The sequence below is a fragment of the Emydura macquarii genome, unplaced genomic scaffold (assembly GCF_026122565.2).
Source record: "Emydura macquarii macquarii isolate MOO-44397 ecotype Brisbane River unplaced genomic scaffold, CSIRO-AGI_Emac_v2 contig_1253, whole genome shotgun sequence".
Classification (NCBI taxonomy): domain Eukaryota; kingdom Metazoa; phylum Chordata; order Testudines; family Chelidae; genus Emydura; species Emydura macquarii.
In genome coordinates, this window is record NW_027131390.1 from 9,476,496 (window position 1) to 9,491,667 (window position 15,172).

General features: G+C 45.9%; 1 protein-coding gene across 5 annotated transcripts in view; it reads right to left on the reverse strand.

The window, feature by feature from the left end:
* Positions 1-598: 598 nt before the first annotated feature.
* Positions 599-15,172, reverse strand: part of IDS (iduronate 2-sulfatase) — a 34,817-nt gene continuing 20,243 nt past the window's right edge. For 3 of the 5 annotated variants that reach the window (XM_067548105.1, XM_067548104.1, XM_067548103.1), the window contains 7 exons: positions 14,349-14,526; positions 13,545-13,633; positions 11,485-11,685; positions 9,749-9,919; positions 8,944-9,070; positions 7,231-7,404; positions 5,505-6,137 (listed from right to left, as the gene is read on the reverse strand). In XM_067548105.1, the coding sequence (XP_067404206.1) occupies positions 5,632-6,137; positions 7,231-7,404; positions 8,944-9,070; positions 9,749-9,919; positions 11,485-11,685; positions 13,545-13,633; positions 14,349-14,526 (1,446 nt within the window). In that variant the 3' untranslated portion in view covers positions 5,505-5,631. The other 2 variants (XM_067548107.1, XM_067548106.1) reach the window with 2 other exon arrangements.

Genomic DNA, 15,172 nt, shown 5'->3' on the forward strand with positions numbered 1-15,172 from the left:
GGTAAATATTTCTATCCACTGCTGAGATGGAGACTCAGCAGCACTGCTTGGGGCCTGAGGCTGCAGAACGAAAGGGACCAAAGGGGCAGGAAGAACCTCCTGTCTCTACATTCCTCCCGGGACCACTCCCCTCCCCCTTTCAAGGTACAGGAGATCCAGGCTGAAAGTACTGTGCTTGGATTAGATCTATACGCACCCACCCTGAGCTTGTTCTGCCCCTTCATTCCTCCTGCGGAGGAGGCTTTTTCAATTCTCTTTCCAACAAATTTGCAAGCTGGGTCGTTAGGAGGAGCAGTCAAGGTCACAACGCCTACCCAGCCTTTTCAAGGCCGAGCTGGAAGCTCGCGCCGCAGCTATCTGCCTGAGCTCTAAGATCTGACCCCATCGCAAACACGCCAGGAAAATGCTTTGATTAAGGGGTGCTCGCAGAGGATCTGAACCCGCAGCTCAGACAGACAACTCAAAGGTGGTGCCAGTTTGTATGTGCAATTTTAAAGGGACATTATGCCACTGACCTAGCACACCAAAGAGATTCATTCTTAATGTTTCAGCAAAAAGGAGCCACTTTTCCAATATTGATTTTTTTTCTTTAGTGGAAACAGTCAGAAGTGCAATTAGTCCCACACACAGATGAATAATCCTTGCCTTACCCATTCTGTGATAAACTCTTTCTCTTTGGAGCTGGTGGAAAATAGCAGAGTTATGCCGAAGTCAACGCAGCCACGTCAGTTCACACCAGCTGAGCGTCTAAGCCTGCATGTATATATGAAAGGAATAGATTTTTAACCTCAGGAAGAAGAGACTGAGGCTTCAGCAGATACCAAGAGGCTGTGTAGCATCTGGAGCAAATTACTAACAATGATAAGTGTTTAATAAAATAATGTTATTTTTCAAAATAGTGGTTTGTTGAGTCACTGCATAACCGCTGTCTTCTAGTGGAGAATCAAATTCATAGTAGCATTTCTACATAATGAGGAGTGAGCGTACTACAGGGTTTCAGTGAAATAAAGTTATAGCTGTATGTTCTCACCCAAAATTAAGTCAATTAATCTTCGAGGCACAACACTGCAGCACAGCATGGGCCAGATCCTACCAGTCGTACTCAAGTTGACTGGTACTTTTCTGCTGGGAGTCATCAAACAAGGTAACTCACAGAGTAAGCGTGGTAGGATCTAGGTCTATGGCACGGGGGAGCAGTTGAATAAAAACAACTACCCTAGGATATTTAAACTGGATCTTACGAATTCAGTCTCTTATTCAGAGCTGCCTGTCAGAAGGACATAATTCAAATTACTGCCATGGTATTCACAATCTGACTGAAATGTATCTTTTGGCTGTTATCTCAAGATATGGACAGATTTAGCCGCAACACAGTGGAATAGTGTCTCTCAAAAGAACAAACAAACAAGTCCCTGATACCACCGACCTCATTCTGTTTGCCAGCATGAGAACATACAACATACCTATCAGTCTGACCCAGCTGCTACTCAAGGCCTTCTATTCTGCACAGCACAAAATTCTTTGTAAACTTCTGTAAACTTCAGCCTTGATTGTGTAAGCCATTGCCCATTTTATATCCAGGAGGGGCACGTTTTTGAGAGTGCAGCTACAGCGCTCTAGAAACTTCCTGGGAAAATGTCGACAGCACGTTAAGAAGGCCGCCACCGTAGGCAGTTTGCCGAGTGTGAGCATGAAGAATGGGAAGGAGGCTACATTTAGAACAAAAAAATAGTTACTTCAGTCATTGGGCTAATGCTTCCTGAGGCCTTTATCTCAGGAGGATTTTGAACATGGCAGTGATGCAAGTGGAGCTCTCAAGCCAAACACCATTGCCTTTATCTGTTGTGTGTTTGTACAGCACCTAGCACAATGGGGTGCTGATCTATGACTAGGGTTCCTAGGTGCTGCTGCAATACAAATAAATAAGGAAATAAATAGATGGAGAGTAAAAGACCGCAGGGCCAAATCATCGCATCTGGAAAATCCCCTGGGGTGGGAAAACGGTGGAATTTCTGTGACAAGAGGGAGCATGGCTGAGCCTTCCCTCATTGTGTGCAAACCCCTTGCATGATTTTAGGCTTTACAGATGAGGGGTGAGGGGAAGGTAGAGGTGAGAGAAAGTGCTTGGGCTGCTCTTTGCCATATCCTCCCTTGTAGGGACTTCCTTGGGTAAGGTAAGAATGCAGGTAGCATCTACTCCCTCTGGAGACGTTTGAAATAGCTGCCAGAAAGGAATGCCTCTGGGAGATGCGCTGGTACAGAGGAAAAGGGAGCAGTGCAGAGGTATTGAGCCTCCAAACCAATGCTCCTACCATCTAGGGATGTTCTGAGATCTCACTGTTGCCCTCTGAAAGTCAGAGTATCTACTGAGGGTCATGGTCCTACTTCTGCCCAATGGGATGATTCTATGGCAACATCCCCAGATCAAAGCCGTACCAATTACGCTGGCACTGCAACAGGCTCAGGCTGCCCAAAGAGGCAACTATAGAAGTGCAATAAAGCCAAGTCAATAAAGCTTCAGTTGTCACAATTGACCCTTGGCCAGCAGGATCAAACACAGTGTCTAAAATATACAAGTCATGCTAAAACATTTTTACCCAGGTATGTCCACAGAGGGTAAAATGAACCAATCAAGGGACAAAATTTTCAAAAGCACCTAAATATCTTCGGAGCCTGAACTGAAAAGAAGGTCAGTAGGATTTGGCACCTACCTCACTTTTGAAAATGGGATTGGGAAGCTTTTGAAAATTGTAACCAGGAGTTAATATGGTCATTAAAGAATCAGGGGAAAAAAGGCCACTAAGCTCTTCATAAAAGCAGTGTACAAACACACTCCTATTGCCAGGAAACAAAATATTATAATGGCACAAAAGGAACAAACTGGATTACATTAAAACATGTCATGAACTTTTCCAAAGGAGACATTTTGAAATGCAAATATCTAAGAGACGCAAAGTAAAGTGGTTTATTTCAAAACAGAAGCTATATCTGAGTGAAATACGCTTGATTGCCGCTTTTCGTTCTAGGGCAGTGTTCCCCACCGGTCTGTCCTCAGGCCTGAGCGGGCATGCCACGGAATTTTTTTGAAAAACTACTTGAAGTGTGGGGAGAGGGAAAGGAGTTGGCAGGGAGGGAAGACACGCTGTGATTGACTGTGTGCCTCACCGCCCCACCTCCTCCAGGGGCAAAGCAATCAGTCACAGTCAGAGCCGTCCCTTGGGTAGGGTGAATCAGGGTGACCATCCCAGCTCTGCAATTTGGGGTGCCCCACGCCCTTACAGTGTGGACCCCTGTAAGCTGCCCCCCTCAACCACTGGTCCCCCGGTCCTGCAAGCCCATGCGTTCGGGGGGCAGCCACCCACGTCCCGCCAGGTCCCATCTCCCATCTAGGCGCAGCAACCTCCTTCGCCTTAGCTTAGGGCAGGCGGCAGCCGCCCACCCCACAGGCTGGCAGCCGGGCAGCAGCCACCTGCAGCTTGCCCAGGTGGCAGCCCCCCTCCCGGGCTCGAAGCCCGGTGCCCAGAAAGCCAGGCAGAGAGCCCAGCAGCTTGCCCAGTCCAGGAGCCGGGCTCTACCCCCAGGCTTACTTGACAACTATGACAGGCCCAGATTTCACCTGTTAATGTTAAGGGGTGGGGCCCACCGTGTGATTTGCCCCCACACCACCCTAGGGACAGCCCTGCTCAGAGTTCAATCTGCCTCCCCTCCCACTTCCCTCCTGTGAGCAATGGGTCAGCTCCTCTGCCCCTTCCCCGCCCTACTGTAGCCACCAGCTGGGGGTGGGGGAGAAGGGCTTGGAAGGGGAACAGGGACCCTGCTTCAGCGCCCCCAGGGTTAGGAGCAGAGAAGAACCTCAGGCAAAGCAGAGGTTGAACTGGGCTGAACTGGGGGGGTGGGGGTTGGATGCGACATGGGGGAGCTGGGGAGGCAGAACTGGGGGGGCTGGGTGGGGAGAGGCAGAACTGGGATGAGGTGGGGGCAGAACTGATGGCGGCTGGGAGCAGGAGATGCCATTTAGGGAGGGCAGAAGCGACTCATGGGGGGACAGATTTCTGCCTTCTGTTCAGCCCTGCTCCAGGCCATGCGGGGCCGGTCCTGCATCTCTCTAGGGCACTCAGGCCAGCCAAGCTGCCATAGTTGTTTTGATTTTAACCCCATTTAACCTTGTTCGGGATTGGCTCATGAATATTCATGAGTTAATTTGGAGACTTTATAGTGGTGTGCCTCAAAATAATTAAAGACATCAAGGTGCGCCACGGCAGAGAGAAGGTGGGGAACCGCTGTTCTAGGGAATTAGCAGGTCAAAGATTAGCACTAAGGTTGATGGGATCAGACCTCATAACTCCCAAGTGCCACTGCTTATGTCCTTGGTTAAATCACTTAACCTCTGTTGTGATGGTGCACACTCAATTCTTGTGAGCACCTCCTGTCAGGTAGATGCGAACCTGCACTCTCTCCTTCTCTTCTCACATTGGCAGTTGCCCTCATCAGGCGGGTCTTCAGTGGCTTGGCCCTCCAGCTAAATCACACATAGTGTAAACGCATGAAGGAACCCCTTCCAGGGTAACAGAGTCCAACAAATGGTTGGCTCTCTCCAGGATATTCACCCCGTCTCTGGGCCTGGTTAAACTGTAGCCCCTTTCTTGGGCTCCAAAACAAAACTTGTCCCCTTCTCGGGGCTTTGCGAGTGGCCAGTGGGAGGACCCAGGCCCACCCACTACCCGGGGTCCTAACCCAGGGATCCTACAAGTAGTAGCCACCTGCTGCTTTATTTAATAGTTGCTGCAGCTACATTCCCTGGGCTGCTTCCCACTCGGTCCCATCACCTGCTACCTTAGAGTTACTGTGCTTGGGTCCCATTTGCACAGGGTCTCTTCCAAGCCTCCTTGCCTGGAAAGTTCTTCTGTCCTATCCCTTCTGGTCCCAGTCAGCAATTGCCCTGCTCACACACCCTGCAGGTCCTTTTAACTGGCTCTGCTGCATTCTGATTGGCTGCTTCCCTGCAGCCCTTCTAGGCAGTCCTGGAAGATCCATCTCCACTGCTCCTTTCCTGGGGTGGGGTGTTGCAGGACCACGAGGCCCCCAGCAGGGTGCCTCAAAGGGCTTGGCACACCCCATCACATCTACACTTCAGTATCACCATAAGTAAAATGGCAGGACTACTTGCAAAACCCATTTTTGACTTAGGTTTTACACAAGGAGCTCTCCACAGACTTCCATGTACACAAGCAGTTATCTGCTCTGCTACCTTTCAAGCTACCCCATCTGGCAGAAGGCATATGCTTTTCCTTTTCATTGGGGAGTTTATCAGCTACTCCAGTGTTAAGAACCATGTAAACACCTAAGTATATACTTGCCCATCTTTGCACAGCCCTTTAGGAAGCATTGTATGAAAGGCACTACAGATGTGCACACACTTGCAAGCTGTTTGTTTGCTCCGACTAACCCGAAATCTGTCAGGTTAAAGCCCCCCGGGCACTGCACCAGGACGAAACCAACAGCTATTGGTTTTGGTAAAACAGGATTTTAATTCATCCAGTTGCTGTGTGTACCACACAAAGTTTATACAAAAAAGGAAAGCGTCCTAGGACTTCAGCAGCAGGAGTGCACACCCAGGAAGCATCCCCAGACCTAACGCCTCAAGAACCTAAGAAACTTTTTGATACGGTTCCCATGCAGACTACTGTTATATATGTTGTGATCCTCATTGGGGTCACTTCCAACCATGTACAGCTCTCCTGCATGGACATCCTGCAAATTAGCACTGAAGTTGCTGGGGTTAAACCCAACCCACACAGTGTAGCGATAGTCAACTGTACGCATGGAATACCCCATTATTTTTATGTCTTTCAGCTCTGGTTTATCAGAGTTCCACTGAGGAGTGTCTGCAGGTCGTGGATACTGGCTGAAAGCGATCGGCTCCTCCTGGTCATTGTTAACGTCATAGACATCGTCATAGTCGGTGTCACAGTCATCCTCCTCTTCACTGGCGTTAAAATGCTGAACAATACTAGGCCCCTGAGTGCAGAGTGCAACATGAAATGAAGTCTCGGGGCACACGGGAGGAACCCACAGGCCTGCAAGTTCAGCGAGCGTGGAGAAGAGAGACACAAGCTCAACTATTTTTTTGGCTTTTCCTAGAAAAAAGCATCAAAATACAAGTTAGGGAATAACATGGCTCACAAGATACAGGCTGATCGTTTTAGATGCTTAACCGAAGGAGCTCTTTATCAGCTGCACTTTGCATTTGGCTCGTAGGGCAACAACGCTGGGGCTATTTAAGAAGATGTGGCTTCTAGTTCAGAGGATGCCTGTCCATGTGGGTATTTATACCAAACTCATCACCAAGAAGAGAATACTCGCTTTTCCCCCCCTTCTATTCCTCAAATGTTCTAATCAGAGCCTTAAGAAGTATTAGCGACTTCTTGGAGCAGGGGCTCGTCAAAAAAGAAAGAAATGACCACGTCAATTGTGGCATCTGCTGCCAAAATATTGCTTTTGGTGCCGCCATTGTATGCGTCAGCACAGCTGCAATGAAAGTGATCACCAACTGCAGCTGCAACGACAGCTGAAGCCACTATAAAAGGTAGCTCCAGTGTCCTTAAGGCAACTAACCAACATAAAAATAAAGCTTCGCTTTCGTTAATGCAGACCTCCGGCTGTTTTCACTACTGAAGAAAATCTTCCTTAATCTTGCTCCACATAAGCAGCACTGCCACAAACATTAGCTAGAGCACTAGCGAGAACCAAACACTGCATGGAAGAGTCTTGTGGAAGCTTTATTTCAATCTGCAAGGCAAACACATTTTGACCCACGACTCCCACTAGTTTCTCAGTTCTGGACTCTAAACAGAAGTGTCTAATTGATTTCTGCTGTAGACATACATTGTCAATACATCCAACTGTACACAGGAGACAAAACATGGACGTGCTGAACTTAGAGCACACGGGGGACTGAAGATTGCACAGACTTTCCTACTGACTGAGCTGAGAGACTAGACAACGTCAATCTCTCTGCTGTTCAATACGGTCCAGTACTGCAAGCGGGAGACCTGGGCAAACCCTTTAACCCTGGGACATCAGCATTCGAGTTTAGCCCAATGCCAGCAACAGGACGCTGCTCCTAAGAAGCTTCAATCCCACTGACCTCTCTGCTGATGGCAAGCATCATCGTTAAATCAAGATATGGGATTGCAACTGCATGTGCTTATGCAAGCGCTAAAAACATACCAGCGGCTACAGAGTCCGAAACATGGGTGAAAGGGTTAAGGTACGGGAAGAGTCTCTCTCCTGGGCGAGCAGAGGAAGAGGTCTTCCCTGGTACATAAAACATCAGTGGCACTCGAGTAGCGACATCAAAATTGCTGTATTTCGCCCATTCGCCATGTTCACCCAGAGACCATCCTAGAGGACATAAAGTACTATTTAAAGCAGATACTAGTTTAGTGATCATTTCTGTTTTGAACAGCCAAATTCACCTGCTCACATCAGCTGTGACTCCAGCCCCATGGTCCTTGAAGCATTATTCAGTTATTAAGTTTATTTTAGCTAGTAAATATCAATCTGTGTTTAACCGTACTGAGAGAGTTCTCTACAGTGGAAGGAAGCAGAAGTTAGTTGGTTCTTTAAACAAGTCTTGCAACATGATGCTCTTTCACCAACTAAGCAGCTACTCCTTTCCCTGCTCCCCCCATGCCCCAATTAGAGCCAGCATTCAAGCCTTAAAAACGCAGCGTAAAGGAGGAATTGGGGTGTGTCATTTTGCATGTATAGGTCTCCAGACAATTCATCAAAGCAGTCACGTAAGCGTTACATAGCTGCCAACTCTGCAATAGCTTTATTATTCCGTCACTGGGCATCCCTTCGAGCCAAGGCTACCATCAGTGCCAGGTTGTCAAATCAGGATGTTATCCCTAAGGAACCAAGGTGACATCAAACTCTTCGGAATCTTGTCCAACAATGCCCCAATCTCTAAGAGGGAGCGGATGGCTAGCATGCCACTCTTTCTTGGTCTATTCGCCACCAGCCTCACCGCAGAGGGTGGAAAAAGCAGGCTTCAAAAGAAAACCAACATCAATATTCAATCATTTGAGAAATACTACTTTGTAATCGCTCAGCAAACTGAGCACCTGGAACTACAGATCATTTTAATGAGACGGGAGAAAGAAGAACTGAGTCCACACAAGAATGACCCCAAATCACATCTGCAAATAAGGAACTGTATCTAATCCAGTGATTTTAATACCAAAGACTATTAACGCTTCTACTCTCTAACTCACTAACTAGTTAAGCCAGCTGAGGTATTCTCCCAGGGAGGGGGCTTAAAAATAGGTCATTTTGTCTACTGCTAGCACGGTGCAGGGGCAAGTTTCAAACAAACAGTTAAGTAGCACTCAATCTCTCTAAATATTTGAGGCATTTCCACCACCACCCCCTACACCGCGCTATCCTGAAATAAAGTGGCATTCCTAGTACTATCAGCTACAGAGCGCCAGCTCCCTGCAGCATGGATTGTATTGCTGAGTTGTTGGTTTAGACCCTTCGCAACCGCAAATACACCTGCAAGAAATTGCACTTGATCCGTTAATGAGAAAGTCAGCCACCCACTTCAGCAGATGGTGCTTCTACAAATTGTGACGGGGGAGCTGCCCCAGAGCAGTGCTCTTCCGGCAGGAGCCGCTCCCTGGAGCGGAAAGAGCGGAGAACACTGCAAACTACTGTCCTGTGAGAGGCCTCACCTATCTACAGCAAAGCCTCCAAATGATTCGGGAGAGAACTGCCTGCAGGGACAACAGAAGTTGTGCAGCTCTGGAAGCAGGAGTTAGAAGTATATTAACTAGAGGCTAACAAGCCAGGTGCATAGGGCAAACATGCACAGGATTTAACTGGCAGCATTCAGTGGCACTGTTCAGAAGCGAGCCATGGAAGTATTGGAACGCTTACCGTGATCAGCAGTAAACACCACAATGGTGTTGTTCGAGAGCCCAGCATCATCCAAAGCGTTCAGCAGCAGGCCAACCTGCGTATCCAGGTAAGAAACTGCGGCAAAATAGCTCTGGCGAATCTGCCGCTGCAAGTCATTCCGAAAAGGGAGTCACGTCAGTTGTGCAGACACTTGCTAGCTCTGGTCTGACTCAAGGGCTTGCAGCATTTTCACTGTAAAGCTTTATTTTCGAGTGTCTGCAAAGCCTTGATGCCCCAAATTAAATTTAACAGAGGGAACCAACGAGGACATTCCAAATATTCCCTCCAAGTTCTTTCAAGCAAGAGGCTCTGAGCCAGTCAATGCTGTTCCTTGGGAGCCCCAGCCAGCACTCTTGTTGCTCTGGCAATGCCTCAAAGGAGTCAGCATCTTGTGAGAAGAAGGAATGCTAAACGAGGCCCTTAAAGAGGAAGGACTAGTGGTGACAGATGTATTGCTCTGGTGTAGTGCCAGCGTTCCTGTTAGGTTCTGAACACACCTCCTCTGTAGCACTGGCAGCCCAGAAACAAGACTGGGAGCAGGAGAAACCAGGTTCTCCAGCCTCACCCACCCTCAGCCTTCTTCTTGCTAGTCTGACCAACCTCACAAATCAGTTACAACACAGGCTGGCCTGGTAGCGGTGAGGCAGGGCATCCAAGCGACCCAGGGTATCAAGTGCTGGAGGCCCTGAAACGTTTCACTGTTAATAAATGCAGGGTAGCACAAGGCTGCTGTTAACTGTGACGTAGGAAAGCCTGATTTCAGAGCAACAGCTTAGCTGCTTACCTGGAAGTCTTCTGGAATTGGCCCATAAGGGAAGCTGACATTTAACGCCTGGACATCCTCCCTTTGTCGGATATCCGTCCAGGGGTTGTATGCCACAGCAGGCAGTTCTTCAGGTACCAGAGGGTCTGGGGCTAGTGTGATGTTTTCCAGTGGGTACAGCTTGAGAAATTCCTTCACAATACAATACAAACAGGTATTAAGACTTTGGTACGGCAAGACCAAGGCTTGTAGTTATAAAATAGTGTTCCTCATCCATTTTCTGTGAAGGGCACTTTGAAAATTCAAACAGCAACATAGGTGTTTATGGTACAGACAGTACTACTTTTGTATAATGTTCTCAGTATTATTGCAATGTTATATGTCAATGCTACTTTTCCTATGATTTCCATAACCAAGTGGAGCTGTGTGTCTACTTTTGTTTGGCCTAGAAGGCATCCCAGAAGCATAGCACTCTTTTAGAGCACTGAGAATCAACTGAAAAACAGAGCAAAGAAAAACCACGGATGTGTACCTCTTCTGGCTTCTTTAGGGTTTATTTTTGAAAAGTCTGAAAGGTTTATGCCTCCAAGAAATGGTTGTTTGGTGGCTTAACTTGCTTACTTAGATATTCAGGTTGTGTCTTGTGCTTTTCTTGGAAGGCTACAGATGCCCATTGAGCTAGTAGGATTATGGCAGATACAATGCACATGAAACCCTATTAGTTAAGGAGAGAGAGTGATTTTTACTTGCATTGTTTAAAACTTTGGTTTTGCTAACACTCCCTAACACAGAATGCCTGAGAAAAACTTAGTAATAAGGACTCCTTAAAGATTCAACCCTTTGCCCCATCAATTAAGGGTTGAAAAAGCTCAGAATCCAGGAGACCTCCAAGGAGGCCACCAGCAAAACAAGTTCTGATATTTCAAACGGTTTAAAAAAAAAAAAAAAAAAAAAAAGCAGTAAGTTCCCCCTTCCCCTCCAAAGCCTTCTTTATACATCAGAAAGCAGCAACCACTTCCTCTTCTGTGTCCCCCACCACCGGCACCTTCAGTCTACCTTTAAGGAAATAAGGCTTGCCCAGAATAAAAGGTACTCAGTGGCAGCTGGTTATGATATTCTGACAAGCATCAACCTAATTTATGCTTTCAACATAGAGCATCTATTCAGAAGACTTGCTCGAGATAACGTCACACCAAGTTCCTGAGTACGGGACAGCGCTTTGGTTCACGGCACAGACTACTCTACTATTGGCCTCAGATACGGTAGAGACCTATAGCATTGTTATGTAAAAGAGTGTCTTGCTCTCTCTGAAATCAGTGGAACTTTTGCCATTGAGATAAATGGGAAGGAGGGTCAGGATCCAGTCATTTAGGGCCTCATTCTACCACCCCCAGACACAGTACACCTCACTGCATAAATAGTCACAATAATATCCAGTGGGTCCAAACTCAATGAGTAAAGGTAGTAGAACTGGGCTCTCAGTCTGGCACTTAATGCTGTGTTAACGCGCTGCTTAGATTAAAACCTTCCAAAAGAACATATACTTTGACTCTGAGCTGATTTTCTCTGAAGGCTGCTATAAGCACGTCTCGGTGTGTCAACGCAAGGATATTTTTCATTTTGCTTTACAGTAACAGTACAACAAGGTATTTGTGAAAGTAACTTTTAGAAGGTTAACGCTGACCATTGGATAACTTTGGTCTCCGTTTCATTCACCATAAAACCCAGGGAGGTGGCTTTACTCCACCCTTCCTTACCTGCGGATACCTCAGTGGGATGTGCGGTTTGTGATAACCGACAGCGAGGAAGAATTTACGGTTCTTCATTCTCATGATGTTCAGTAAGCGTATGGCCTCCTCGGTGCTCTGTATATCTGGCAAGGTACCCAAGGGCATTTCTGTCACATCAACTGGGCAAACCAAGTTGGCATGAAGCTCTCCATCTTTTCCTCTACAAGTCTTTGGGAAAACAAAGAAATATTTAAGCTATTTTAATTCGATCAAAGAAAGAACACACACGTTCCATAGGCTTCAAGAGCAATTCACGTCTGACTCTACTCGGAGGGATCACTGTCAACACAGACTGTGAACTGAAGTTTGACCAGGAAATTAGCAGCTACTGTTAATGCTAGAGAAAGCTTGCTATGTTCTAGGTAAGCTGATCAAAACCAGAGAGGAAAAAAAAAAAGCTGCATTTTCCAGAGCTCAGCTATACACCAAACAAACAGGCAGCTTTTGTTTGTGTCCAATCAAAAGGAGAATCCTATCTCTACAGTTGGCAGGAGGGCGTGACAGTTGCATGCGGCTGAACCCAGGCTTTGTGCCTCGTCGGTGAGCGGTTAAAAACTGGTTACGTTATCAGTCTGCCCTTTTGCTCCGTCTGGCCCAGAGGACTCATGGAAAACTCTCTCGGAAGCAATTACCTGACCCACTAGTTTCTGGGTAAGTGCTGATATTTAGTCACTGGAGAAAGACTGACTATTGTAAGGAGTTGAGAAGAGAAGGTAGCCTCATCAGGGTCTTTGGAACATATGCTAAACGTACGCTGAGAGATATGAAACACTAGTTGTAAGAGTTAACCTCACAACAGAGTTATACCAAGGCTGAATTTTGTCTCATGGAGGGACTCCCTACTACTGCAGTATGTCACATACTGTGATTGCATGGTAACTGTTGACTAAGTGCTTGACTAAGGTCTGGTCTTAACATTTAATTAACCTACATTAATGTGAAAAAATGTTCTGCTCTGAGCGACGTAGTTAGATCTACCTAACCCCAGGGCAGACGTAGCTAGGTAGACAAAAGAATTCTAGCCACCCCCTCTCCGAGAGGTGGATTAACTACATCAAAGGGAAAAAACCTCCCATCAACCTAAGAAGCATCTACACTACAGCGCTACAGCAGCATTTGTAGTGTAGCACTTGTATTGTAACCATAGCCCTATACTTACAAAAACGTTACACTGATTCCTTTGGACCACACTTACTGTAATAAACATTCTGGAAAGCTGAATAAGACAGGAAACTCTGACTGATTATCTAAACAGTGCTGTCTTAATCCCCTCTTTGCTGGGGTCAAATTTTGTCATTTAGCACAAATTAATCTGGGAGTTGCAAAGGTCCAGGATCAAGCACAGAGGTTATCCTTGCACCCTGGGCCATAGTTTGTGCATAAGAACAACTGCCATCTGAAACCCACTAACAATGTAAACAGAAACCACATTTTTGTGTAACTGGTGGCTTACTGGCTTCTTCTGCAGGCTTTAAATGGTCTCGATCTACTGAAGTAAAAGATGCATTAATCAGTTCTGCACTCAAGTGGCTGTGGGATTCTTATCGAGTAGAGTAGGTTAAATTCAGCCACATCAGCTGACAGCACTTTACCACCGAGAGAAGAGGCTGAGATAATGTGTAAGAGATGACAGCTGTAGTTTTGAGATAAAGGATTTTATGCTCTCATTACAAACTGAGGCTTCCAGTCTTGCAAGCACTTACACGTCAGTAATCCCACTGAGTTCAAAGGAGCTACGCACAAGCATAGGCATTTTCAGGATCAGGCCCTTAATGAGCATAACCGTACTTCAGTACAAAGAGACACATCCTGTTTGCAGGGAGGTGACGAGAAGTGTATTGGAGTAGTGATTTTTCTCCACTGTTCTAACCCACTAGGTTACAGAGTCATAGATTCTGTATATTCCAAATTAACGTTTGACTCAGATTAGCAACAGTTTGTACCTGACAGTAATAATACATTTATATCCTGAAACACCCTTCCCCCATCATTATTTAGGTCCACATACAATCAAACTGCCTGTTTACCTTAGTGTTTTCATATTTTTCAGCAGAGGGATGAAAAGGTGGCATGGACCAACTGTATGGATAGTCGTCACTATGATTGGATGAAATCCCTGGAAAGCAGGAGTAAGCAAAGCAAGTATCAGAAATGGTCTTAGAGCTCACTCAACTAGGAAAAAATCAGTTACAGGATACACATGGTTAATTTGTTTTGCTAACATAGAATCATAGTTCCAGGAAGTCCACTAATTTTATGAACTAATTCAGGGGACTAAGAGAGCATTCAAGAACTAAAGGACGAAACATTTGCTCTGGTGACCAATCCCTAAAACCCAGCTGGCTATGGGGAAAGGGAAACCTCAAGTATCTTGAGCAAGTTTAGCTCTGGGTACAAAACAATCAGGACTAATGACAGTATTTATAGATGTATATAATTCTGTTAGTAAAATTAAGAATCATTAAAATTCTACACATCCAACAAACACTGTTTAATGGTAGTGAGTTTCAACACAGAAGTATCACAGAAAAATCTTGTATTCGTATGTATAATATTTTCAACTCTTTAGTGTTGTTTAAATAGTGAACTCATTTTCTAGGCAGCTTAATTGGGGGCTATTACTCACACATATAATGCTTCTTCATCCAACAAAGTGATGTCAGACTGAAGTGTGATTAAACAGTATACTGTATAACGTGAAGCACGAGTAAATCTAAGTCCCCAAACTAGAGAATGACCATGCATTTAGTGATATCTAGTTGCATTACACAATTCATTTGTGGCTACATGGTAAATGCAGATTCTAAATGTTGTTATAAAACAAACCATACCAGGATGAAACACTTTTCCTACAGACATGGCCGTGTAGCCATTCTCCTTGAAGTACTGGGGTATTGTGGAATAGTTTCCTGCCTGTACTCTCCAGTAGGAGTGGAAATCATAAAGCCGTGTGGTGTCAGGCCTGCGTCCAGTTAGAAATGACACTCTGCTTGGAGCACACACAGCTTGCTAAAGCAAGAGACAGGAGAATTAATGCTTAATGGAAAGTAGAGTATATTCAGTTTGTATCTGAAGTGCAGTCAGGTGATGTTGGTGTCATTAGGCAAAACATTTAGGGGCTGGTGGAATCCAACTAACAACATTCAACATAGCTCCTGGCTGAGATGTCTGGGATCATTACTTTGGGTATCCGTCATACACTCCTTGCCCACCCTCCACATCACAAAAGGATGTTGAGCTGTGTGTGTATTTTCTTGCACCTGGGATCTCAATCTAAGACTCCTGAGAAGAGGACAGAGCTTTGATTATGCAGTTAGTAAAACACACTGTGTGACATTAAACAAAGACCATGCTTTTGAAAACTGGTAATGTACTACTACAGAATTAGAATAAAAATGGCAGATGGACTATGCAGTCTTAGCAGAATGCAAAAAAAACAGACAAGTGGGAGACCCAGGTTAGAGTTTAAAGATCTGACTGTTCTGTTTCATACTGGCAAGAGTCTGGAGTAACTCCACTGAAGTCCCCAGACTCCCTAGTCAGGATCGGGCCTCTGGTTTCTGGCTTCCTGGTGAAGGCAGGGCCAAGAATGCAGAAATCTTGTGCTAGTCAGCCATCCCAGCAAAAGGGAAATAGTAAGATTTAGAGTCCTGAG